The sequence below is a fragment of the Lampetra planeri genome, chromosome 77 (genome assembly GCF_965212315.1).
Source record: "Lampetra planeri chromosome 77, kcLamPlan1.2.h2, whole genome shotgun sequence".
Lineage (NCBI taxonomy): Eukaryota > Metazoa > Chordata > Hyperoartia > Petromyzontiformes > Petromyzontidae > Lampetra > Lampetra planeri.
In genome coordinates this window covers 1,715,571-1,741,827 of record NC_136182.1, presented here as the reverse complement: position 1 = coordinate 1,741,827, position 26,257 = coordinate 1,715,571, and the positions used below count along the sequence as shown (strand labels likewise).

Below are 26,257 nucleotides of genomic sequence, written 5' to 3'. Positions count from 1 at the left end.
CCCTTGCTGGGTATGGATGATTCCCTCGATGCCTTGTCTGGGGCGAAATTTTTTTGACCCTCGACCTCTACCTCGGGGTTCTGGCAGCTTCTCCTGGACGAGTCCACGTGGGAAAATACGGCTTTCCGTATGCCACAGGGCCTGTTTCAGTTTAATTGTCTTCCGATGGGATTGAACGCCACCCCTGCTACGTTCCAGAGGTTAATGGAACTCGTGTTGACCGGTCTGCAGTGGGACACGTGTTTGATATATTTGGACGACGTCATTGTTTTCAGTCGCACGTTTGAGGAGCATCTGCAGAGATTGGATGCTGTTTTCGCTAGGGTGCGTTCCGCTAATTTGAAATTTAAGCCTAAGAAGTGTCACCTTTTGCAACATTCTGTGCACTATTGGGTCACATTGTCAGCCCTGATGGTGTGGCCACGGACCCGGACAAGACGGCCTGCGTTCGGGACTGTCCGACTCCGGCCACGGTGGGGGACGTACGTCAGTTTGTCGGGTTCGCTTCCTATTACCGCAGATTTGTACCAAATTTCGCTATGATTGCTAGGCCGCTGCACCTCCGTACGGCGAAGAATCAGTAGTTAAAATGGGGGCCGGAGGAGGAGAAGGCGTTTCACGGCCTGCACGATCGATTGGCTTCGGCGCCGACGCTGGATTATCCCGATTTCGCTTTGCCCTTCATTTTGGATACCAACGCTAGTAAACGGGTATTGGTGCCATCCTATCACAGTGTAAGGGGGGCGTCGAACGCGTTGTGGCTTATGGGAGTCATGTTCTCTCTCCGGCGGAGACACGCTATTGCGTCACCTGGCGGGAATTGTTGGCTATCGTGCATTTTGTCCGCCAATACCGTCCGTATCTGTATGGCCGCAAATTCATTGTACGCACGGACCATGCGACTTTGCAATACTCCCTGAAAGTTGACCAGCCATCTGGCCAGCTGGCACGATGGCTGGAAACTTTGCAGGAGTTCTCGTTTGACATTCATTACCGTAGGGGTTCGCGTCACGCTAATGCGGACGCACTCTCCCGACTGCCGCATGGGTCCGCCTGCGCGTGTGCCTCGGGCACGAATAGGTGCACGCAAGTTCCACGGCTGCCAGGGCCGGTCATATCCGCTGTGGAGAAGCCCGCGGACTCCACGTGTCCGGAGCCGGCTGATGGGGTTTAGAATTTGCCGCGTTCCATGTGGGTTCGGGAACAATTGCTCGATGACTAGCTTGTGGCCTTGCGGGGTCAGGCTGCAAAGTCGAAAGGGTGTCCGTCGTCTGATGGGATGCCGGGAGCAGCTCTCCGGGACGGGTTGTTGATGTGGAGAGAGGACTTGCGGGGTTGCTGGCGCCTGGTCGTTCCGTTGTCGCTGCGATACGACTTGATTCGGACTCTGCACGCTGAGAAGTTGTTACATCTTGGGGTGCAGAAAACTATGTTGACGTTGCAACGTGATTATTTTTGGCACGGCATGACGACTGACGTTGTTGGGCACATTTGGTCGTGCCCCGACTGTGCCCGGCGGAAGCCGCCCAAACAACCGTATGTTCCCCCAGTGCAATCGATTAAAGTGACGCAAGTTAACGAATTGGTGGCGTTGGACATTCTGGGGTCGTTTCCTTCGTCCGTTCGGGGAAACAAATTTTTGTTGGTTGGAGTCGAATATTTTTCGCAATGGCCAATGGCCTGACCAGTCGGCATCGTCTATCATGGAAGCATTTCTGTTCAGGTACGTGATGGACAAGGGGGCGCCGGAACGACTGCTCACGGACCAGGGGCGAAATTTTTCTTCGAACCTGCTGCGGGATGTGTGCGACGCGTTGGAAACTAAGAAGGTTCGGACCTCACCATACCATCCACAAACTGACGAGATGGTTGAACGCTTGAACCGGACCCTGTCGGCCATGCTCTGCCATACGGTAAGCGAGAAGCAAGCCGATTGGGATTTGCATATCCCGGGAGTGCTCTCCGCTTACAGGATGGCACCGCATGCGTTGACGGGGTATTCACCTTTCTTTTTAATGTACGGTCACGAGAATGTGCCGCCTGTGGAAGTACACCTCGACACGCGGGCGAAGGGTCCTGTTAGAACCCTCCCTGAATATATTCGCGAGTCGGTTCGGCGCGTGGCGGAGGCGCGGGAGGCGGCCCGATTGGCTACGGCCAAGACCCAGGCCTGGAACGAACGGTGCGCTCGGCGCTCTCATCGTGTGTCCCCTTGGCGAGTGGGGGACATGGCCTGGCTCCACTGCCAACAGGTGCCAGTGGGGACCTCCCCTAAATTGCACAAACCCTGGCATGGCCCAGTGGTGCTCATTGAGGTTCCTAGTCCCCAGTCTGCACGCGTTCGTGTCGGGTCGCGCCGTTGGTACGTCCACACGTCCCGGTTGAATCCTTACGTTGCCCCTCGTGTCGATGCGTCATCTCCTAACGTTGCCTTGCCATTGTCTGTGGCGTCCGACGTGCCACTGCCCTTGCCTGTTCAACCTGCAAGCGCGCCTGTCGTGCCTCCTGTAGACGGGCCGACGATGATCCTGCCGGACACGGGGATTTGTGCACTGGGTGGGCCTACCACGGCGATGGGAGCACCTGTTGCTGCTGCCCCTCCGACCCTGCTGAGGCTGCGGCTGCAAGACGCCCCGATTTTGGGCCGGTCTGATGTGCAGGATTCTGCAAATGATGGGCCTCCACCAGCAGCGGATGATTCCGTTTCCGTCGCTCCTAAAACCCCGTCCGACCTGCAGTCTCCGAGGGCGCTGGTTCATGTGAAGGACGGTCCGGCGGCCCACACGCGTTCCAGATCACTTCCCTTTTGTTGATTCTATTCGTTGTTGGGTTGTTCCGTCGCGTCTGTTGTGGCCTGGCGCTCGCATTATTCCATCCTGATTCAGCCGGGACGGCTGGTCCTTTACATCAGTGGGCGGGGGGGGGGGTCATGTAATAAGAGCACAAGCGGGGTTCGCTGCTGGACTTTGGGCCAATTACATGGGCGGGGGTATTGGGGGGCAGAACCAGTATGGGGGCGTATGTGAAGGTCCCCGCTCACCTCGGGTCCAATCGGAAGCGAGGTGAGTGGGGGCGGAACCTAGGGGCGGAGCCAGCAGGGCGCGATGGGGAGGCGAGATCTGGAAGGTTCGAAGGCACGTGGTGTGAGGGAGGAGACAGGGTCACGTGGTGAAGGGGATATAGGTGGGAGCCCGGAAGGGCTCCGGGTCAGTTGTTGGAGTAAAGAAGCAGGACCACGTTGGGTAGTCGGAGGGATTCCGCGCCATCACCCACGTGGCTGCACGGGCTCAGCACACCGTCGGCCAGCAGTGTGCGGTGCGGGAGGAGCTGGAAAGACTGACGGAAGAGCGCGTGTGGGGCGCGTCGCGAGGAACAGCTGGTCTGTTGTCGGGACCAGCGGGGTGCGGGTGTTGACCTAAATAAAGAGTGACGGAGACCAAGTAAAGCGTGGCAAAGTACTTTATTACATAAGGATGAGAACTTAAAAGATATGAATTGCTTCCAACATGTATTTATTTAAATGCTTTAATTCAAATAGAACAAGCAAACATAGAACAATTGCAAAGTTAAATAACTAAAGTTATATTAATAAATGATAAAACAATTTCAATAAGAAAGTAATAGGACTTTTCAAATCGACAAAAATCGCAGCCTTTGCGATTTGAAATCGATTTATCGTTCAGCCCTAAGTCGACCCTTTCACATCGCAGGGGTTAGGGGCGCAGACCCCCCCCCCCCCCCCCGTGATTTAAAAAAAACGCGTTAAATGTTTTGGTCCCCTTGGCGAACGAAGCGAGCACCTCCAGCCGGGGGGTTCGGGGGAGGGGCTGTGAGATATCACGCGAGAGGCTGCCGTAAACAAGCTTGGCATCCTCCAAACCAACGCGCAAACTAACTTTTCATGAAATTTTACTTAAACAAAAATTGTGTATATTTATGGTATTAAACAATAAATACATTGATATTATGCATATATTTGATGCATTTGTGCGTTACTAAACTCTTTGTGTGTCACTTGCTGGCCTTCGCATGTCGTCTGCGGTTTTCGCAAAACTCCCAAAAACTCCCCAAAAGAATTCCCATTTTATTTATTATGCCGACTCCGCGATATATCGAAACCGTGATGGGGAAAGTCGCGATGCAGAAGGGTCGACTGTATATACAATAAGGAGCCAGGGTGAGCTGGGTTTGTTGCTCATATAGACACGCAGTGAGCTATTGATCAGCATCTTCCATATCACGAGGATTGTTTTCAGGCAAGGAATGGTCCTTGTGAGCTTCCACATCAAGTCCTTAATCCAGGCTGTGCTATAGTCTGATGAGAAGTCCACACATCCCGCTTGATCTTTGGGGATCACTAACTCGACGAGGGGGCTGATTCTCTGGAGGATGATGCATTCCAGGAGTTTGTAGGTCGTTCACATGAGTAATATTAGCCCATAGCTTCCCTGGTCATCAGTTGGCTTGTCGGGTTTGAGTATTGCAATGACCAACCATGCTTTTGGGATTCATCCGGTTTTGTTCAGATTAACTTATATTTAGATGCTGTATCAATGTGTATGTTGTTGCAATAACCTTTAAATGAAAGTCTATGTGAGTCAGTAAACTCATGCATAGTTCACAGTTATCTGAAACTGTGGTTGCTTTGTAGTGTACTTTGAAAATAATTAATCACGTGTTTGATTGTTGATATTTTCAAGCTGGACACAATGCAACTCCACCGCACCCTCGCACTTGTCTGTCTATAAAGAGGGTCAGGAAGAGAGTTCCAGCCTCCTTTGTGCTCTGAACAAGCGAGAGGTGAGTCCATGAGATGGTCAACTCTGGCACTTGCATTGTGAAGATTTAGGTTGCTGTTGGCATCACGACTGGAATGTCTCTGTCATGTAAATGGCATGTTTAATTATGCAATTGTAGTAAACAATTAATTGAAATCATATTCTTCGGTTCTTTCTGTAACGTCATGTAGAATGGTCCAAAGACAATTACAAAGAATAAAAAAACGACGACGTTTTGATCGCAACACAAGCGGTCGTCACCAGGAAAAGGGGGTTAGCTTCTAAAGACAATTGTTTATAAAGGTTTGAAATGGGCATAGCCAAAATGTCAGCAGCCAATGTTAATGTAAGTGGTGGGCAGCGACTGTGGCGGTGGTGGGTTTTCCACCAATCATTGGTGCTGACCATTATATTCATGAATTGATATTTGTTTTCGTTGTAAGGCATTTTATGCATATGATAATTGCTATTCACAGCTTCAAAGTGGATTACGCATTCGAAAAAAAACACTTAATACAGAATTAAGGAGATTGCAGTCAAAACATATAACTGTTCATACGATACTGTAGTTTTGATGAGCTTAAATGCAGACGTACACATTTTTTCATTCAAAGAAGAGTATACCATTCTGTGCCAGCACGCTGATAGCAAGTTACAGAAAAATTGGTTACACTTTTGGTGCTGCCATTAACCAACCTAAACATCAGCTCACCACCTGCATGAGGCAAGGACTAAAGGCCCGTGCTCTCAAGTCCAGTACCACAAGTGACGGCACATGCATAATAACCGTCATGGTTGGTCATGTGATGATAATCAATGTATACAAGCCCCCGAAAAAGAAATGTCCATCACCACTTCAGCAGCCACTACAATGGATAATGTACTGTACATTACATTATCACATAGGGATAATGTAATGTACAATATCACATTGGGATAATGTAATGTGATGTCCAACACATTATCCCTATGCGATCGATTGACCCCAGTGTGATTGTAGCTTTGAGAAGTGCCTAAGACCACCCTACTCTCGCGCAGGGGCACACAGTGTGTGCGTGTGTGGCCTTAGCTCACTCTAGCACAAAGAGCGTTGGCTTTCAGATCAAGATGTCATCACGGTCAAAGCTCTTGATACCACCACACCTTAGTACCACCACTTTTAACCTCTACCAGATCCTGCAAATGCACAGTAGACACACGATCTCTAAGACCAGACCTCATAGTATTCCCCCACCTGTCAACTCCAAGCGCCGCATCACTTTTTTCTATACATGACGTTGGCCCCACCCAAGTACACCCTTTACTACTACCTCTAGGGGCCGGTGTAGCATTGGATAAAGACCGACTTATATCAACATTTGCATTGGGAAATGACATGCAGCCAAAACGTTCTCAATTGGAAAGTAGTTTTTTGAGGAAAAGAGTTTCGGGCCAAGTGGCATGAGAACCACGTGTGGAGCTTGAGCACAGGAGCTGGGCAGGATTGATCCATTAGCTATGGTGCCATGGTTTAAGTGCTGCTTGTTATAGCACGGTAAGTTAAAACACTTTCCATTAGTCTCTTAAATAAATTGGACCCGTTGCATGAATTAATTTCGTACTGTTATATTCAAAAATTTAACATGCAACGGCTTAATCAATTGTTTATATTTAATTTGTATTATTAAAAGCGTAGATAAGCATGGTAGGTATAAGAAAATACTTTATTTAATATTCATGTTCTTCATTTAATATTTCTCACAGATGTTTGACATTAAAATAGGTGATGAACTTTGGTTTTTCGTCTGAATATTTGTTATGCTATGATTAAAAACAACATTCAATATTCAACTGAATTATACATTGATTTGTATTATTGTTAAATGTTGTATTACTAATTAAGGACGATGTCTATGTGTGTATTCAAGGCTATGTCTGAAGAGGAGGAACACGACAAAAAAGCTGAGGATGAGCTTGCCAAAGTACTTAGAGACTTAGGTCTTAATACAACTTTTTGGATTCCAAAACTACGAGATATTTTCGATTTCACCAATGTACAAGCATTACAATATTTTGGCCCTGAGGAATTTGACATCATAGAACCACATTGCCGGCATTCATGGGAGAAAAAGGCATTGTGTAAGTTAGTGGAAATGTCGGGCAATGAAGTTGTTTTAAAACAATCACAACAATGTGAGCCAATTGGAAATAAACAGAAGCAAGATGCACCAACAAAGCAGCATCCGGAACAAATCCATCAGAAAAGATTAATTCACAGTGGTGAGGCCAACGTAGAGACTGAGACAGAGCAGCAAATGGAATTGAAAGGAGCAAAAGAAACCCCATTGTGGGATGGCAGCCATTCCAATGATATGGCAAACACTTCTCTAAAGCAGTTAAATTTAGCAGACATTTCAACTTTACGTGGGACTATTTCACATCTAAGTCTTTTACAAAATGCATCTAAAGGACTTGCTTTGGAGGGGGTGTATCGAACTGGTCAAATAAAGGATATGTTAAAGAAAAGAGGCAAACTCTTAAACATCCCAATGTCGTTTGATCTTGCCGGGCCAGTACATCAGCCGATGATCAAGAAACAAGAGTTTTCATCATCTGAAGAGGAAAACATATTTGAGACAGCAGTGGAAATGATGGGATTCAATACCATAACGACAGAAGAAGGTTTCCTACTGGCCTTGAATGAAGAAATCAACTCGCGGCATAGCAAGGCATTACACAATGAAAAAAAGCAACAAGAAAATCCCACGGATACCTGCATTCATAGCGCCAAATACCTGTACCTACCACTTGCCTCAGGAAGTCTTGACTTTAATCAACTCAAGCTCTCTGATGAGGCGTTGGAGGAATTACAAAGCGTTGAAAACACTTTAAAAACCGCCAAGGATTCTTTTAAAACGCATGTGCTAAGGAGCAGGTTAAGAAGTTTTTTTGAGAACTTTGGCTCTCATGCCCATACAGGCCCTGTCCACTTTGGTGGGATATTTAAGTGGAAAGCATCAGCAGAGGGCATCAGCTCAGATGAGGAAAAAGAAGAAAGAAATATGCTATCGGAGGCAGTGGAAAGGTATTCCACTTCAGCCGACAACAGCAGTGGTAGTGCAGGTGGTGTGAGCATGATAGCATCCGAATTTACCACGGATTTTTCTGAAAAATACAATGCTCCACTTTATAGTAAGGTGACATTTTCCGTAGGTACAAAAGGTGGATCACCTGGCATTTGTTCTCTTCAACAATGGAAAACTGACATTGTATCCAACACCAAGACATGGTCTGTCATTGATCTAGGCACATCATTGGTTCCAGTGTGGGACATTGTCAAGTTTAACCACAAGGATGATTTTCAAAATACCTTTATAGCTAGCAGGCTCAAGGAGGCATACACACTTTTGACGAACCAAAATCCAGATTTTTGTCTTAAAGATATATTGGTCTCTGCTAATGCTAAAGCCAGGTCAGTGATGCAAGATATTAAACATTGGCAAGAATCCGACATGGAAAATAATTTAAAAAAGATACTTGATTTGAAACAAACGTTATATGATGAAACGAAAAGCAATTTAACTTGGATAAACACCTGTTTATCTCACCCAGCCCTCCAATCATTTTTGTCAAATCTTGTTACAGCACCTGCCAAAACGGTGAAAATCACAATGCTTATGCGGTCTATTATGGAGCCAAACAGCTGTGACGTTGACAGTTTTCCACAATTCGCCTCCTTTATGCAGTGGCTGAATGAGTCTGAAGGAGTCCCTACTCAATTATCTGACTTTAAAGATCTCGTGAACATCTTAACAAAAGCAGAAGAACATTTAAAAGTTGACTTTTCACCAACTTATTCAAAAAAACATGAAAAAAGAAACAAAGAAATCACACATGCATTTAATTCAATCTGTCAATCACTGAGAACAACAAAACTCATCGAACAAGAGCTACTCGTCAGTTCAGTCGCTTCTGCTGTTGGCTACTGTGTAAAAGAAAAACGATTTCAGCATCCCCTGGATTACGACAACATTGATCATCTTCAACGTGCACTAGAGTCAGCTTACGGAGAGTACTCAAGACTGATGCAACAAGACAAATCCAGAGCTCAGGCATACGTGTTACGGACAGGTTTGTCTAATGCACGGACTCTTGCCGAAAAGCGAAAACAGTTCGATTTCATGAGATCCCAGGTCGAAGAAACAATGTGTGCTGAAGTTTTCCATGTGATTAAATGCAGTGAAATAGGGCCAACTGACTGGAATAAACTTGATATGATGCTGGAATCCATTATCGCTGGAACTTTCAAAGAACAAACATGTAGTTCAAAGAAAGAATGTACGATACAAAATGCAGGAATAATTTTCCAGGGGGGATGGAAAGAGGACACATATTCAAGGCAAGAAGAATTACAAAATAAACCATCTATTCAACCACGAAGAAATGATGATGATGATGATGATGATGAAAAGTTCATGAATCTGCTTGAAAGACTCTCGCTGATAAAATACTACCCCAAAGATTTACACACAAGTGATGTATGTGTTATCAACAGGTCTCCAATTCAAACTAACCCTGATCGATGCACAGAACAAGAACTTGCTCTTTCTTATCTGCAAAAACTGATGATGATTGACTATCGAGCAAGATGTGTTAGTTTTCAGTGTGAAAATCAAAACCAAGGCATATTAAACAACTTATCTCAGTCCACGGATACAAATAAAAGCCCTAATAGTGATAGCTTCTTTTCTGATGATAATGATGATGACGTAATAAATAACAGCGATGGGCCTAGGACAAACACTGAAACCCACATTCATCCTATGGACTTACAAATGGCAATATTCCATTGTGGAGACAATTTTGTAAGGCAGTACATTTACACCAAACTTTCATTCATCCAGTTCGCACTTCCGCTTTTAGTTCCAAATCCTTGTCGTTCAGAAATAGAATTCCCTATATGGTCATTCAGACAGATTAAAAAGAGCTGGAAATACCGTGATGCATCTACCAAAACATGGCAATCTAAAAACTGTGCAATCATTGATGCCAACACTGCACTCGTGTCCTTCGTAAGATTTGGTGAATCACCTGCATCAAAATCTCAGATAATGAACTCTCTGCTCGGCAATCAAACGCATCGAGTTTTTTTTAATAGGCACTGCCGAGGCAGCAGCAGCAATGGTCAACTAATGAAAGGAGTTGCAGAGATCGCCTGGTATCTTCCAGGTGGGAAGGACAATGATATATTTAATGACTGCATAGCATTCACTAATCTCCACGGAGATGCAAGAGAACACAAAACACAGGTGAAATTTTTACATGAGATTTCGTCTATAAATGTTATATTACTGTCAGATGGTGATCACAATGAAGAAGATAAACGCATTTTACAAGAATGTTTGAGTTCTCCAAAGCCGCTAATTTTCCTTTGTGTTGACAAAAAGAGAGTTTCAAGTGGAATATCTGGAACAAAGGTGAAAATTGCTGTCGAGAATCGAAATGAGGCTGAGTTAATCGATGAATTGACATCAATAATCAAATCGTTTTTAGACAATTCAAAAATAAAAATGAACATCGAAGCTTGCTCAGCTATTGCAAGACAGTATGGCTTCATTGTTGATGAAGATGATAAACAATGTGAAGAGGGAAAGGAAGCGGCGAAAGTTTTGCTGAGTTTTATAAGTGACAATCCGCTGTGTTCCATAAAGGAGACATTTTTGCCTCTTCAAGGGAAATTGTGGCAGTCGTGGTGCAAGAAAGACAAAGAATTGACTCGCATGACGGTACGGGGGGGCAAAGTGTTGAGGAATACAGAAGAAATATTTCAGGAGAAAAGATACGCATTAGGAAAGCACAGCTTGAAAAAGCATTTCCTCTTAACAATTTTATGAGATCATTGATTGAAATTCTGAACCATAAGTCATGCACAGTAAAAACATACTTTCTGCATTGGCTACGCATATACTTAGATAATATGTCTGCAGATCGCTTATCACAACTTCATCTCATTTATCATCAGGCCTGGATGGCAATAGTAGCGTTGAAAAAACAAGGTTTTAACACGAGTACCATTGCTATAAAACAATCAGAGTTGGATAAAATATCAGAAGAACTTGAAGCCTCTTCCTTTGGAATTGATCACGTTTTTCGGGAAGTTGGTCAGATCTACGAAGCTGCACAGACAACGCCATCAGTTGACAAACTCCCAGCTACTTTGCCCAAGATTGCAGCAGAAATGATGATCTCTGGATTTCCTCTCGAACTCATGGATGGTGATGCTGTACATGTCCCTCTCATTTGGATTAGCTCAATCTTGGACAGAATCATTGATGAAATTGGGGACGTGAAGCTGTTTGTTATCTCAATACTGGGAATACAGAGCAGTGGTAAGTCCACGCTACTCAATGCCATGTTTGGTCTCCAGTTTCCTGTTGGCAGTGGGAGATGCACCCGAGGGGCCTACATGCAGTTAGTGAAGGTGGATGCAGAGTTCAGTAAACTGCTGGGATATGACTTTGTGCTGATAGTCGACACAGAAGGACTGCGTTCTGTAGAGCTGTCAAATGCAACACGTAGTCATGACAATCAGCTGGCGACGTTTGTGATTGGGCTGGGAAACATGACCGTGATCAACATTTTTGGAGAGAACCCTTCTGAAATGCAAGACATTCTACAAATTGCTGTGCAGGCGTTTCTGAGAATGAGGCAGGTGAAGTTATCACCGAGCTGTGTGTTTGTCCATCAAAACGTAGGAGATGTGACTGCTCACCATAAGAACATGGAGGGAAGGAGACGCTTTAAGGAGAAACTTGATGAGATGACCCGCATGGCTGCAGACCAGGAGCAATGTGCTGTTGCATCATTTGACGCGGTGATCAGGTTTGACGTGAACTCTCATATCCTTTACTTTGCTCATCTTTGGGAGGGAGACCCTCCGATGGCTCCGCCAAATCCAAGCTACTGCCAAAATATTAAAGACCTTAAAGAAATGTTACTTAGAAATGCGACAAAAGAAAAAACAATCAACGTCTTGAAGATATCAGAATTCAAATCACGCATTAAGAATCTATGGACGGCTTTGCTCGCAGAAAACATACTATGTTTTTAGCTTTAAGAACACATTAGAGATCGCAGCTTATACCAAACTCGAAGAAATGTATGGAAAATGGACTTGGGAACTCAGGAGTCATGTTCTTGAGCAGGAAAACAAACTCTATAACAGCATTAATAACAATGCAGATGCAATGACACGATTCCAGATTGAACGAAGAATTTTGTCAAACTATCAGGATATTAAAAAGAAAATGGAAGAACATTTCAATAGCGCAGATGATGCAGAATTGTTGGTTCAATGGAAAGTTAAATTCGAAAAAGGATTTGAAACAGTGAAAGAAGAGCTAGTATTTGATGCTTACAAGAACTACTCTGCCCTGATGGCTCAAAAAGACAAAAAACGAAATCTCGATCTACAGAAATCAAGTTACGAAGATCAACTTATTAGAAAGAGCAAGCATTTTGCTTCAAAATTGAGAGACAAAAATGTAAATGAAGCAGAATGGAACAGGGCTTTTGATGAAATCTGGAAGGATTGGATTAAAGTGATAAAAGACGATATGACCAGCCCTGCAACACTTGATGTAAAAAAACAAATTGAAAACCTTCTTTACAAAGTTCATGCGAATCAAATTCAACACCTAGAAAAAGTGATATTGAACTATCACATAGGGACAGCATTTTACGTTAATCAAAACGAACACATTATGATGAACGCGAAATGGCTTGGAACTCGGAGTCACCATTTCAAAGATGAGGATACTGAGTCAATAAAAGATTTAATTACTGACGTACAATTAAATGTGGATAGATGCATTACCACCCAGGAGAAACATAAAACGAATTTCAAACCATCCTACATATATGAAATTTTAAGGGGAATTAATTCGGACGTAGAGAGATTTTCAAAATCCAATCGAAGATTTAAGCTCAAAGATAAGTTCAAAATCGATTTATCTGTCCACATATTGGCAGAGGTTACGGGGCGATTTCAGGAAATGCATGATAATTTCCAGAGGGAAAACGACCCATTAGTATACTTCAGCAGGAAGAAAGAAGAATACTTCAACAGCTTCAAAATCCGCTGCCAAGGCGCAACGTCCACAACTATTTTCGTGGATTGTTTGTGTAACAAACTGAAAACATCCATTCAACAGGCAGTTTATGATAAAGTTTGCATTGACATTGCACGCAGGATGAATTCCACATTTCCGGCATTCAACGGAAATCGATCAAAATTAGAAAACTACATTCTCATAGATTTAGCGAAAAAGAAAGATTTTAAAGCATTTGATGAATATATTCACCATCCAAAAAAACACATTCAGAAATACATTACGGAACGTGTAAAAGAGTATTGCAAGCAAAACGATAATGAAATAATTCACGAGATGTTAAAGTCAAGTCTTGGGGATTCCACAGCTGCAATCACTCGTGCAATCAATAAAGCAACTGAAATGGTACAAGACAACGAGTATGGTGCATCTTCATGGCTGGATAATTTTTGCACACAGCTTGATGACGCGATCAAGCTCCCAAGACATTCTTTGGACAAAGGCGACTACAGCGAAATAACGGATATTGAATTTCTTAAAGAAGAATTAACAAACGGACTGAAAACCGTGCTTCAAGGCTTAAAATATAATTTTTCTTCAACATGCTTAAATTATTTGAAACACGTTCAGAACAAACCTTATGAAATACTATTTCGGCAGCTATGTGGGTGCTGGGTGAAGTGCCCGATGTTTTCAAGCCGTCTGCACAAACACGATGTCCAATCATGACGGAGACCACAGTGTTTCCCTTCACCGCCCCAGGGCAGTGAGTGGAGGACATTGGCATGAAACTGATCACTTTGACACTGACATCTGCACTAGTTTAGTTGCCAGTAACTGCAACATATTTTCTCCAGACAGAAAAATACCATGGAAGGATTATCGTACAGCCGGGCCAGAATATGCTTGTTGGAGTATAACACCAGACTTAACCACACAGCCATATTGGAAATGGTTTGTCTGCAAGTTCAAGTCAGACTTAGAAAAGCGCTATAACCTAAAATTTGCGGCGCTGGGAAAAATCCCATCACATTGGGAATGTATTAAAGAAGATGATGTTATTGAGGATTTAGATAAACTGTAGGTTGATTAATGAAACTGCAAATGAGCATACTATGTTACAGATTAACTTATGAATACGTGGCTCTGTTTCAAATTATTCAGATTAAAAATGTATGTTATTAATAATAACAACGAACATAATTCATCATCAAACAGTATAATCTCTCAAATGGCATGGCATTTAACGATCGTTACATGTGTAGTGGTGGTGTTGACGCGCGCCGACTGTGACAGTGATGGATCACGGGGCGGCACGGGGTGCGGGGTTGGGCACGCGTTGGGGGCGTGGTATGGACGCGCGCGCCGGGAGTGACGGATGACGGGGCGGCGCGGCGTGGGTGGTGAGGCACGCTGAGATGTGGGAAAACAGGATCGTAGCCAGCGCCCAGTGATTGGTCTAATAGGATGGGTGCTCTCAGCGACGTCCGCAGGTGGGGTATAAAGGGGGACGCGCGAGAGCACTCGGGGTTGTTAACCAGTTGAAGATCGAAGACGGAGTTGAAGACGTAGTGCCCCGAGACCCCTAGTCCCGCCGTCCTTGTAGGGACCGGGGCCCTGTGTGGCTCGGAGGCGAGACTGGGGGGACCCGGGGTCCGACGCCCATGTGGGTCGGGACTGGGGGACCCATAGTCGAGACGGACACCCCGGCAGGGTGTGTCCCGAGTAGCTCAGTGGGCGTTAGTCGCCAGAGTAGCTAAGTGGGTGTTGGTCACCCGAGTAGCTCAGTGGGCGTTAGTCGCCAGAGTAGCTAAGTGGGTGTTAGTCACCCGAGTAACCAACTGGGTGTTAGTCACCCGAGTAGCTAAGTGGGTGTTAGTCACCCGAGTAACCAAGTGGGTGTTAATCACCCGAGTAGCTAAGTGGGTGTTAGTCACCCGAGTAACCAAGTGGGTGTTAGTCACCCGAGTAACCAAGTGGGTGTTGGTCACTCGAGATACTACAGTGGGTGTTAGTCGCCTGTGAACCGAAGTTGGTGAAATAAAGAGTGTGCTACCCGTGAAGTCGTCTCCCGCCGAGTTACTACATTACACATGCATGCATATGTACATACATTTAACTTGAGACATTGTGGACGTTATAGTAAACTGACCATCTGCCTTAGACTTGAATATTTTCGCGGAAAATAAATATATGCATCGTTTTAAGTAATCCATAAAGAAATATCTACAATCATTTCCAATGTGTTTATTCCTCTATACCCTTGTTTTGTTTAAACGTGCATTTTGTTTGTGATGCACTTCAAATGTAAATACAAAATTAATAATAGAAATGTTAATGAAAGTGGTAAATTACACATCAGCTAACTACGTGCTTAATATTAAATTGTGTTTCTACTTTAACATTTCTAATTGAAATCTAAAATCAATATTGCATGTTTTAATGGTAAGTGTGTGCTTCAAGTTCCCACAAATACTCACCAGCCTTGCGCTTTCCTCCTCATGTTGGTGTCGGACCCCTATTTCATGAGGCAGAGCCTGCTCCCCTGGGTACTCTCTTCTAGAGCTTTAATCAGCTGCCCATCCCCTCTAATCAATGCCCAAGACTGGTATTTTGCCTCTCACGATCGTTCCTTTCAGATTTTTACGTTCATCCAAAATTGCTTCAGCATGCGCATAATAATATATTTCCATGGGATAGCATATGGCCATTTGAAGTCAACTCCAAAGCTGAAAAGGTTCCAATATTATCAAGTATTCCGTTCTCAGCATGGATATCTTCCAAATATAACATTTAAGTAAATGTTGAAACATCTTTACCAGTAACTTCATCTTTGCTGCTTATTTCCCTTTGCAGCAGCAATTCTGTCTTGCTGAATGCCATTTTTCCATTAAAATAATGATAGCACCATAACGCACAATTCATTAGTTTGCTCTCCAAATATACGTTCAGACCCACCAATAACACATGTGAGTAAATACAACACAATATAAGCAAGCCTCAGGGTACTGTAAATCCATAATGGGAACAAATGCTTCCAATGACTGGAAAGGCACCACATGGGACACACAAATGAGCAGGGTTTACAAGGCTCTTAGAATTTACAAAATTTAACAACATTGTACTGATCAACACCATTCACCCCCACAAACCATCAAGAATATCAACGTAGCACTCATGTTGTGGTGCATTTCACTACTGGACTGACGAAACACGAATGTCAAACCATTTTCAGTCAACTAAGAAGAGTGAATTTTCTCTGGGCAGACATTGGAAGTGACGGTGGCTTAATAATGATGACGGTTACAATCAAACTAAGAAACAATTTCAGGGAAAAGAACATGAATGCGAAATATGACTTGGACAAACTACAGAGCCGACAGATAAAGGCAGAATATTAACCAATGATTTGAATAAGGTTTGCGCCATGACTAATGTTAGCGCTACATTAAGTTACGTATTATGTCATGTAATATTTCAATTAAGGGCCAAAATATGTTATTAACAAGGCTCGGGAGTTAAAATAGGCCTGGGTGACTGAGGGGGGCATGTACCGAAGTGATTAGTGATGGCATTTGAAATCCAAGAGACCTGATGGAGAAATCGAAATCCTACACTAAACAGCCCTGTCAGAACTGCTAATGTAAATTAATGCAAAATAAGGTCAAAGTCTGTGCCAAGACATTTTTTTTCTCGACAGCAATAGTAGAACGCTCTTGAGACTGTTAGGAAACTCATCAAATAGAACCAGTCAAGAAAATCAGCAACATAATAAATATTTAGCAACTTCTTTGCAAATAGTAACACAAATCTACGCGATCTAACCCAAAACAACTCTATTATGGAATGTATTGGTCGCAAAGGCCTACGTGTTAAACTGAGTAACACAAACAGGCAGCCAATATGACTCCCTACAATATCAATGTTGCTGAAATCATGTGCTTCCAAAATGTCGTGATGCTGATGGGATGTGAAAAAATATTCGTTGAATGTTCATATTGAGGTACAGATATTGGAGAGATTTGTATTGTTACCCTATTCATTTTGGAACTTTTATTCGATTAATTATGTTATGATACAAAGTAGACAACTGACAGTAAGGTTGGCAGCATGCTGAGAAATATCTGTCTAAGACCAGAGGAACTTATTAAACACATTTTCTAGGGCACAGTCGAAGTTAAGAGAGGTTGGCCAATGATCAACATCGTGCCTAAGACGTAAATATCAAATGCATACATGTAGATCACAAGAGACTGATGAAGGTGGAATCGGTTGATACTTCACCTGTACACCTACAACATTACAAGTTAAATAAACAAAACTCACATTCGTAGTCTTCAACCCTTATCCACTCTATATCTCTGACCTCTGTTTATGTGCTATTAAAAAGGGCCATTATAACAAATAATTTGTTTTTCATATATATATACAAATGTATATTTATGGAAGTGCCATTGCTTTTTTAAGCCAAACGTCCAGTAACAAATGATTTTAGGATAACAAAATACTCATACATGGACATATAATCACACAGGTTGGTAAATATATAATCACACAGGTTGTGATGTACGCCTTTTGGCGTCATCTGATCTAACACCGTGTTGAGATTAGGCTCAAAAGAAAGCTGTCTCAGGCGTGGACCAATCAGCTTCAAATACAATGCATATATTATCAGAGTACGTTTTTTTGCATTCTGACCACAAGTATTGTGGTTAATGCAGACATGATTCCTTGTAAAAGGTTTCAGTTTGGTGTTTAACATCTTAACACCTGTTTTGTTGCCAGAAAAAAAGGGGAAAACCTATTCTAACCGGTTGGTAAATGTGAAGAAATAATAACAGTTTTGCATACAATAAATAAAAGTTCTACGTTTGATGCATCGAAGTGAATATGCTGTATGACTTGAGGGGAGGACTTGCGCATTAGAATGTTTTTAGGTGATATCCAGATAAGCGTATGAGCAAATATTGTCCACGCTGCCTACTCATCTTCCTCTCTTTCAAATCCATTGTCAGTTATTGCAAAGTCTACATTATTTTTAACACCACAATTCGCATAGCATGAAGATAGTTTAACCAATGAAAAAAACTGCATATTAAGTGGAACATATCATACAAATCAATGGACAAAAGCAAACAACTTTAAAATGTAAATGCTGAGTGGAAGCCGGATCAACAAAACGACAGATTCAGAGCTCCTATAAATACCAACGAATAGGCTGAGATCAATAAGTAGTACAACCCATCATCATCTGGGCATTGTTTGGAATCCAGGCGACAGGACGACCTCACTTAGAAGGTATATGGAAGGCGATGAAGAAAACGACATAGATGGATTCATAAAAGCAACGAATTAAAGTGGCATCATTGCTGACGAATGCTTCAGAAGGGTGGACGAGAGGAAAGATCAAGTTCTACAACTGCCAACTGCTTCCAAAGACAACACAAATGATTGACTTTTCACATAGTTATTTTACACGAAGCTTCATATTTTACATTAAAAACTTTAAGTTACTTACGTCCATTGCCAATTTGGTCATTGTAAATAAGGTGCGTGAGCAATTGAGAGTCGTTCTGGAATTTGAGTTGTTATTTTCGATCGCATGCAACTTCATATATACATGAAAATTATACTATCTGAATCCAATACAGGAATATATTGCACATCTTTAAGTCATATTTGCGAAGTGGAGTGTTGGCATAGTGCTTTGCTATCTGCCATATGATATTTGTTATCTGTGTATCTTATATTTTTGAGGAATAAGAATCTGATTTAAATAATATGGTTGGTATTCCAACAACCAATGAACTAAGGATTGTTTGGAAGTCGCATTTTTTTTGCTAAGCTAATCTGGATTGTGTAATGTTTATAATGCTTAAGGGGTCACAGTTATTTTGATTAATTAATACTTGTTTGTATGTTCCGGAGCATGAGCATGATATAGTGGCTGCGTAACTAGATAGACAACATATCAGTTTAAGATAATGTTTTCAAAGTCACAATTACATGTTTTATTGGGGTCATAACTCTCGGTTTTATTCAATAAATGTATAAGAATCAAAATATTCACTTATTTTGTGCTTTAATGAAAGCAGCATTTTAAAGTGGTGAACAAGACAAACACGAAATACAAAACACACCAAGGGAAAATAAAAAAATGAGACGATCAAAATAGTGACCATACGGCAATGAATGTGAGGAAAGTCGGGTTCTGTTTTGCAAAAAAGGTCCCAAATAGAGTTGTATTCTCCTTGCATTGTTCTTCGAGTTCAATTGCCTTGCTTTTTAAATAATCCATACGGTCAGGTTTAAGAATCCGCATTACTTGTAAGTCTAAATCAATGATTGTGTATTTATTAGAACAATTATTCAAGGAGCAAAATAGATGCAGAGAGTAGATTTTACCTCTCCCTCCACCAGCCACTAAGGCCCACTGGCGGTTGTTGTTAAGAAGCCCGATGGTTCACTGAGGTTTTGCGTAGTTCTTAGCCACTTAAAGTAGGTGACTCAGGATGATACTTATCCCTTACCGAGTATTAACGACTCATTGGAGGCATAATCATAGAGGACAACGTCATCTGCAAAAAATTAACCCGTAAAAACAAAGTTTTTCACTATAAATCCTTTATATGCGTGGCATCGGGGCGGCTAGAGTCCTCTCGTCCTCTGGCTTGAGATGGCTGCCACCTATGGGTCAGATGATTATCTGCCACTATGAATGAAGCAATTGGTAATTAAATATTTAATTTATTTTCCCTAAACAGTGTAAAATTTTGGAAACATTTTTTCACGAAAATTAATTGTCACGCACAACGAGTCTGTGTGCAAAATGTCAGCTCGATTGGATCACGGGAAGTGGGTTAAAAAACGACCGAAAGATTTGCACGGTCGTAAGCAAGCAAGCAAGCACGCAAGCACGCAAGCAAGTGAAATAAATATAAAGGATTTAAAAAGAAGCGATGGCACCTCACTGCATCTGTACTGGATACTCTCCCTTCTCTATGCTTGCGAAACGTGGACCCCCCGAAAGGAACATCTTCACCGGTTGGAAACATTTAGGCTGGCCTTCATACGATCCACCCTGGCTTTAACCAGGCCGGATTGTGTGAGGAGCTCACAAATCTTTGAAAGAAGTGGGCAAAGTCTCATCGGTGAGCTCCTCCAGCAGGCAAGGCTGCTTTGGCTGGGTCATGTAGCCCGCATGCCCAGCCACCGCATGCCTAAACAGCTTTTGTTTGGCCGGATCGAGGGGGCTAAACGGGTGCGGCACGGGCTAGAGAAGAGATGGAGTGATCTGGTACAGGAGGACGTGGAGCTGAGTGGACTTGCCGATGACTGGTACCAGCGGTGTCAAGATCGGCCTCTGTGGAGGAGGCTCGTGAGGGACGCTACTGGATAGTTGGAGGCAGTCGCCCTTCAACAACAACGGAGGGCGGAGGAGCGATGCTCACAACAACGAGCGGAGCACCGGGTGGCTAAAGCACAGCAAGTTGGCACAGTAGAGGGCACAGGTGGTGCATCAGCCAGTCATCTCAGTCAGTCGACCCGTGGCACCTGGGTCTGCCCCGTGACCTCCTGCTGGCGGGCGTTCGACACTTCACGTGGCCTCAGGATGCACATAGCCTGGCACAAGCGTCATGGTGATGTCACCGCCACTTAGTGGCGAATGGCGGTTGTTGTTGTTGCACACCTGTGTATGTGTGTATGTGTGTACGTATGTGTATATGTGTGTGTATGTGTGGGGAGCGGTATTGCAACTGTTAGCGCCCTGCACTACCAACCTGGCGACCCCATTTCGATTCACAATCGAGAATTTTTTAAACATTTATTTTATTTTATTCATGTTAATTAATATTATGTTGCATTTACTATACGGTATTTATTACAGCATCACAAATAAATGTACATTTTTTCTTCTGAATTATTAGAAAACAATGTTCCTTTTTTTAAACTTACAAAACATTTAATACCCCTGTCTGTGCGTGTATTTATATTGCATGTTGTGTTCCGACTTACTAGCAGTTCGACGTACGAACGGGTCTCATGAATGGAACCTGTTAGCAAGTCGAAGGCCTCCCGTACCTGTGTTAAAATAGTGTGTAATTTCCTGCATCATAGTTAAAATGTAGGCTTAGTTCTTTCTTCAAAATTACCGTGGTGAGCCGTAAATATAACTCTCAGATAACTGGCACATTTGATTACCCGACACCCTCCATTCCCCATGGATGCCGGATAACGTAACTTCTATGGTATTTCTACAATTCAGAGAATTATAAAAAAAAACTATTCAGGGCCACGTTGTCGGCAGCAGAGGGCAGCGCAGCATCATCCACAGACTTACGAACACCCTCACTCACGTACAAGATTACGAACTAATCGACGTACCAAAGCATCTCAGGGACGAATCATGTTCGCAAGTCGAGGAAGGTGCGTGTATTGTTGCGCCGCGCTAATGCTGCCACATCCCTGCTCCCCCCCAGAGTGGTGAAGTATGGCCAAAACACCTCCACAACCCCCGCACGGCATGGGGAGGCCCTCATCCAGCAGTGACATGAATGTTTAACACCTGGTAGTAGGCTTTCGCGAAGCAATATCATCCATAATGCAGGGTTTTTTTGGGATTAGAAAGCATAAAACCCGCCACCATCCGACACAGCCAATTAGTAAGGTTTGTTATGGAAACAGAACGTGCCAATTCATTACTAGTACAGAACACTGGTGTGTTGGAGACAAAACCCACATTGTTGGTGATTTTTGAAATCCACAATGTTCTGTTTACATGACAAACCTTACTATCATGAGTGACATGATGAGTCGACGTTTGACGACTGTCGGTTGGAGGAGGACGACGATGGATCAGGATCAGTGGAGATTCAAAGTGATTGAAGGAGAGATTCAAACGTAGAAGGCGGGAAGCGAGGGTCGTCTGTAGGGGGCGCCGATTGACGACTGTTGGTTGGAGGAGGACGTTGATTGGTCGAAGAGAGCGGTGCGAGCGAAGCTTCCAGAGGGAGAGGAGGGGGGAGGACGGCTTGGTAAATATGAAAGGGGACAGCACAAGGGGGGGGGGGGGGAGGGGGACGGTTTGTAGAGAAGACGAAGTTGAAGCATCAAGAACCAAGCCCCGGGCTAGGACGCCGCATGGACGTTACAGACGTTGTGGGCGGTGCTGGAGACTCCATCGCCGTGGACGCCATTCTCCCTCCTGGCTACAGGCCCCTCTCAGCCCCCCCCCCTTCGTCTTCCCAATGCAAATTTAACTGATCACCTCTCAGCCCCTCCAAGATTTCTGTTGCACCCACAACTACGACCAGGCCTATCCCAAACCCTTCTTTAGCAATCGATTTTGCTTTGCTGCCTCAAAACTACACCATGGACAATAACCCCATTATTTATTTCAAATTATTGTTACGCTATGTACAATCTTCATAATCGCTCTAAAGCACCTTGATAAAGGCGCTATTAAAATCTCATTAAGATAAGATAGTGCTGTGTCCGCAGTGATGGCTCTGAGTAACGTACCAATGTGTGTGTCAGCGTCACTACAAAGGTATAGATTATGTTCAAGTTAAGAAAATTGAGAAAGAATTCTCACAATTATCCAATCAATGTGGGTGCTCAGTGAGAATAACACTTTCCTGCGCGAAAGACTCCACCCACCAAGTGGACAGCAGAGCCACATCCAATCAACATCAATCAAACTGCACCACTCACTGTGTGTACAGATATTGCAACTACTGTACTGTAGGGGTGTGTTTCGGGTTTAACAGAGCAGCATATTTGTTCCTATTAAGCACCGTGTGTGATCTGTACATACAACATTTCCAAGAATCCATAACAGAGGTTTTTGTGGGTTATATTGCGTAAATATAAACGTGCCATTCAACCCGCCCCCACCTGACACAGCCGATTAGTGAGGTTTGTCACGGAAACCGAACATGCCATGTTCGTTACTAGTTCAGCACAACGGTTGTGTGTTGGGGAGTCAACCCACAACATTTACAATTGAAGTAGCCGTGACGTTTCGCCAGTAATTACAACAACAAGCATCACCACTCACCTTGCCCCACCCCTCTCAGCCGCTGGCTCCACCCCCTTTCATCACCAGCCCCGCCCTGTCAATCACTCGCCCCGCCCTCTTTCCCTCTAGCTCCGCCCTCCACCACCTCCCCCTCTGTGTGTCCCCTGTAGGGGTGATGGGTGCTCAGTGAGTGAGTAGAGGGAGAGGAGAGTGAGAGGCAATGGGGGACCGAGCCCGGATCGCGATGGCTTCTGCCCGGCTGATGCTGCTGCTGGTCGCTCTACCACCGCTCACACCGGCGGAACAAGGTAACAACAAACAACAACAACCACGACGATGACAATTCCAAATCCACTACGTGCATTCTCCATCCTAGGATCCCCACGCCCACGAATGGCGCAGGACACTAACGCGGAGCTCCAGGGTCCATGCGGCTACAGAGAGAGAAAAGTATTTGGGTCTATCGGTAAAGTCACTTATAGAGGTTCAAAACAAAACCTTTTACGCAAAAAACTTCAACTTTTCGATTACAGTGCAAGTTGTCGTCATCTCTTTTTTTCTCCACCTGATGACGAGCGATCGAAACGTCGTAGTTTTTGCGTACATTTTTTTTAACCTCTCTGCGTGACTTTACGAACTGAGGAGTGTCCTGCAGTCATGAAAGTTTTAAGTCAAAATTCGACTAGAGAGAGAGAGGTTCAGTAAATAGAAATAAATAAATAAAGAGCGAGTCGAGAATCTCAAAAGGAGAAGTTGACAAAAACGCCGATCGCCCCTTGGTCGCAAGTGGCAGAGGCGTTCCGCTCGTCCCGTGCGTTGCCACTGCTCACGGCAGGGGGTGGTGAGTGGGGGGGCCGCTGTCGACCCAACAGATGCGGCACAGAATCTCCTCCCCGCCTGCTGGGACCCCGTGGGAGTGCTGAGCGGTTGGGAGATATTGGGAGGTATTAAGAGGCCTTGATGGGGATTGCGTTATGGCTGTTGATCATTTAGAGATGCTGCCTCGCTTGTTAAGAGACCAAATCAGAGCCCATTGATCACCCTACAAAGTCCTGTCATAAGGGAGAAACACACTACACTATACACTACATTATACACTACACTACTATACACTACACTACTATACACTACCATACACTACACTACTATACACTACACTACTATACGATACATTGGAGTAAGTGAGTGGGTTAATGGGTGGCTGACTAAGTCAGTGGGTCAGTGGGTGGGTGGGGGAGTAAGTAAGTGGGTTAGTGGGTGGGTGGGTGAATGTGTCGGTGAATGGGTGGGTTGGTGAGTTAGGGCGAGAGACTGGTTGACTGGGTGGGTGAGTGAGTGACTGAGTGGGTGGGTGAGTTTGTGATTGGGTGAGTGAGGGACTGAGTGGTTGAGTAAGTGACTGAGTGGGTGAGTGGCATGGTGATTAAGTGATTGAGTGGGTGAATCGGTTGGTGAGTGGGTAACTTAGTGAGTGGGTGACTGGGTGAGTTTGTGCGAGTGAGAGGGTGACTGTGTGGATGAGTGAGATGGTGAGTGAGTGACTGTGTAGTGTATAGTTGTGTAGTGAATAGTGTAGTGTATAGTAGTGTAGTGTATAGTATTGTAGTGTATAGTGTAGTGTATAGTAGTGCAGCGTATAGTAGTGTAGTGTATAGTGTAGTGTAGTAGTGCAGCGTATAGTGTAGTGTATAATAGTGTAGTGTACAGTGTAGTACATATTGTAATATGTAGTAGTGTAGTTTATAGTGCAGTGTATAGTAGTATAGTGTATAGTAGTGTAGTGTCTAGTAGTGTAGTAAATAGTAGTGTATAGTGCAGTGTATAGTATTGTAGTGTTTCGTAGTGTAGCATAAAATGTAGTGTATAGAATTGTATAGTGTAGTATATAGCGTAATATATAGTGTAGTATAAAGTGTAGTGTATAGTATGTAGTATATAGTGTAGTGTATTCTGTAGGGTCGTACTCATACGGGGTTGACAGGTATACTTATGTATACCTTTTCGATTTAAAGCTTTCGTGACTGCAGGGATTCATCTTCTTGGTTCTTTCGGTAAAGTCACGTATAAGGGAAATAATAAAATGATAAAAATAAAATATAACATACAATTCTCACGACGTTTCGGCCACAACGCAAGCAGCCGTCCTCAGGTGAAGAACAGGTCTGTCGGAAAGACAGCGTCTGAAATTATGTATACCTGTCAACCCCGTATGAGTCCGACCCTTATTAGAGACACAAACAAATATTAACGTGGGGCTGTTGGCCACTTTTAATGCCTTCTAGGCTGGCTGTTTGGCCCAGGTTCTATTTTGTTAACTATTGCTTTTAATCTTAACCAGGGTGGTAAGACCCCCAACACAAGCGAGCTGCTATGTTGAAGCTATTTTGTGAATTCAGATAGAACGTCCTGGCTATCATGCGCGCGTCGATGATATCATCATCACTCACCCACCCACTCACTTACTCACCATCCCACTCGCCCACTCATTCACTCATTCACCCACCGACTCACCCACTCACTCGCCCACTAACTCAATCACTCACTCACTCGCCCACTAACCCAGTAACCCATTCACCCACAAACTAACCCACTTACCCCCTTAGTCAGTCACTTACCCACCCATCCATTCACCCACTCACCACTCATCCACTCACCTACTCAGACACCACGTCACTAGCCCACTAACCCAGTCAGTCACGCACTCAGTCACCCGCCGATCCACTAACTCACTCACCCCCTCACTCGCCGACTAACAAACTAACCCACCCGCCGACTCACTAACCCACTCACCCACTTAGTCACCCAGTCAGTCACCCACTCACTGGTCAACTCACCCACTCAGTCACTTTCTCACCCACTCGGTCACTTATTCTCTCACTCACCCACTAACCCAATCACCCACTCACCCACGCAGTCACCTACTCACTCACTAACCCACCACAAGCCGAATAACCAACTCAGTTACTCCCTCAGTCACCCACTAACCCACTCAGTCAACCATAAATGAGTACATGCAGACACAGATACCTACAGACACACACACATATACAAAAAGACAAACAGACACACATACACACAGACACACATACAAACATACAGATACATACATACATACACAGACACACGTATATACACAGACACACACACATGTACATGCATACACTCAGGCACTAGCACATATACCTAGACACATACATATATGCATACTTACGCTAACACAAACATTCACACACACACACAAAAACACACGAACATAAATGGATACCTAAGCATGTGTAGTAGTTTCCAGGAGACTTGGACGACGTAGTTGGAGGCACACTTATTTATAAAGCACAAAGTACATAACAGGCCGAGATGTACAACACTTG

At 43.9% G+C, this 26,257-nt stretch overlaps 3 protein-coding genes across 6 annotated transcripts in view; all 3 read left to right on the top strand.

Annotated features, from left to right (window-relative positions):
• The first annotated feature begins 9,212 nt into the window (after positions 1 to 9,212).
• Positions 9,213 to 10,742, top strand: LOC144738091 (interferon-induced very large GTPase 1-like). The gene has a single exon (XM_078620998.1). It carries the CDS (start codon positions 9,233 to 9,235, stop codon positions 10,649 to 10,651), a length of 1,419 nt encoding a protein of 472 aa, XP_078477124.1. The 5' UTR covers positions 9,213 to 9,232; the 3' UTR covers positions 10,652 to 10,742.
• Positions 10,656 to 12,514, top strand: LOC144738092 (interferon-induced very large GTPase 1-like). Its single transcript, XM_078620999.1, has one exon. The coding sequence runs from the start codon at positions 10,735 to 10,737 to the stop codon at positions 11,866 to 11,868; it is 1,134 nt and encodes a 377-aa protein (XP_078477125.1). The 5' UTR covers positions 10,656 to 10,734; the 3' UTR covers positions 11,869 to 12,514.
• Positions 12,515 to 21,971: 9,457 nt separating this feature from the next.
• The window catches only part of LOC144738064 (uncharacterized), a 38,959-nt gene continuing 34,673 nt past the window's right edge, over positions 21,972 to 26,257 (top strand). For all 4 annotated transcript variants that reach the window (XM_078620973.1, XM_078620971.1, XM_078620972.1 and 1 more), the window contains exon 1: positions 21,972 to 23,197. In XM_078620973.1, the coding sequence (XP_078477099.1) occupies positions 23,110 to 23,197 (88 nt within the window). In that variant the 5' untranslated portion in view covers positions 21,972 to 23,109. The remainder of the gene's footprint in view (positions 23,198 to 26,257) is intronic.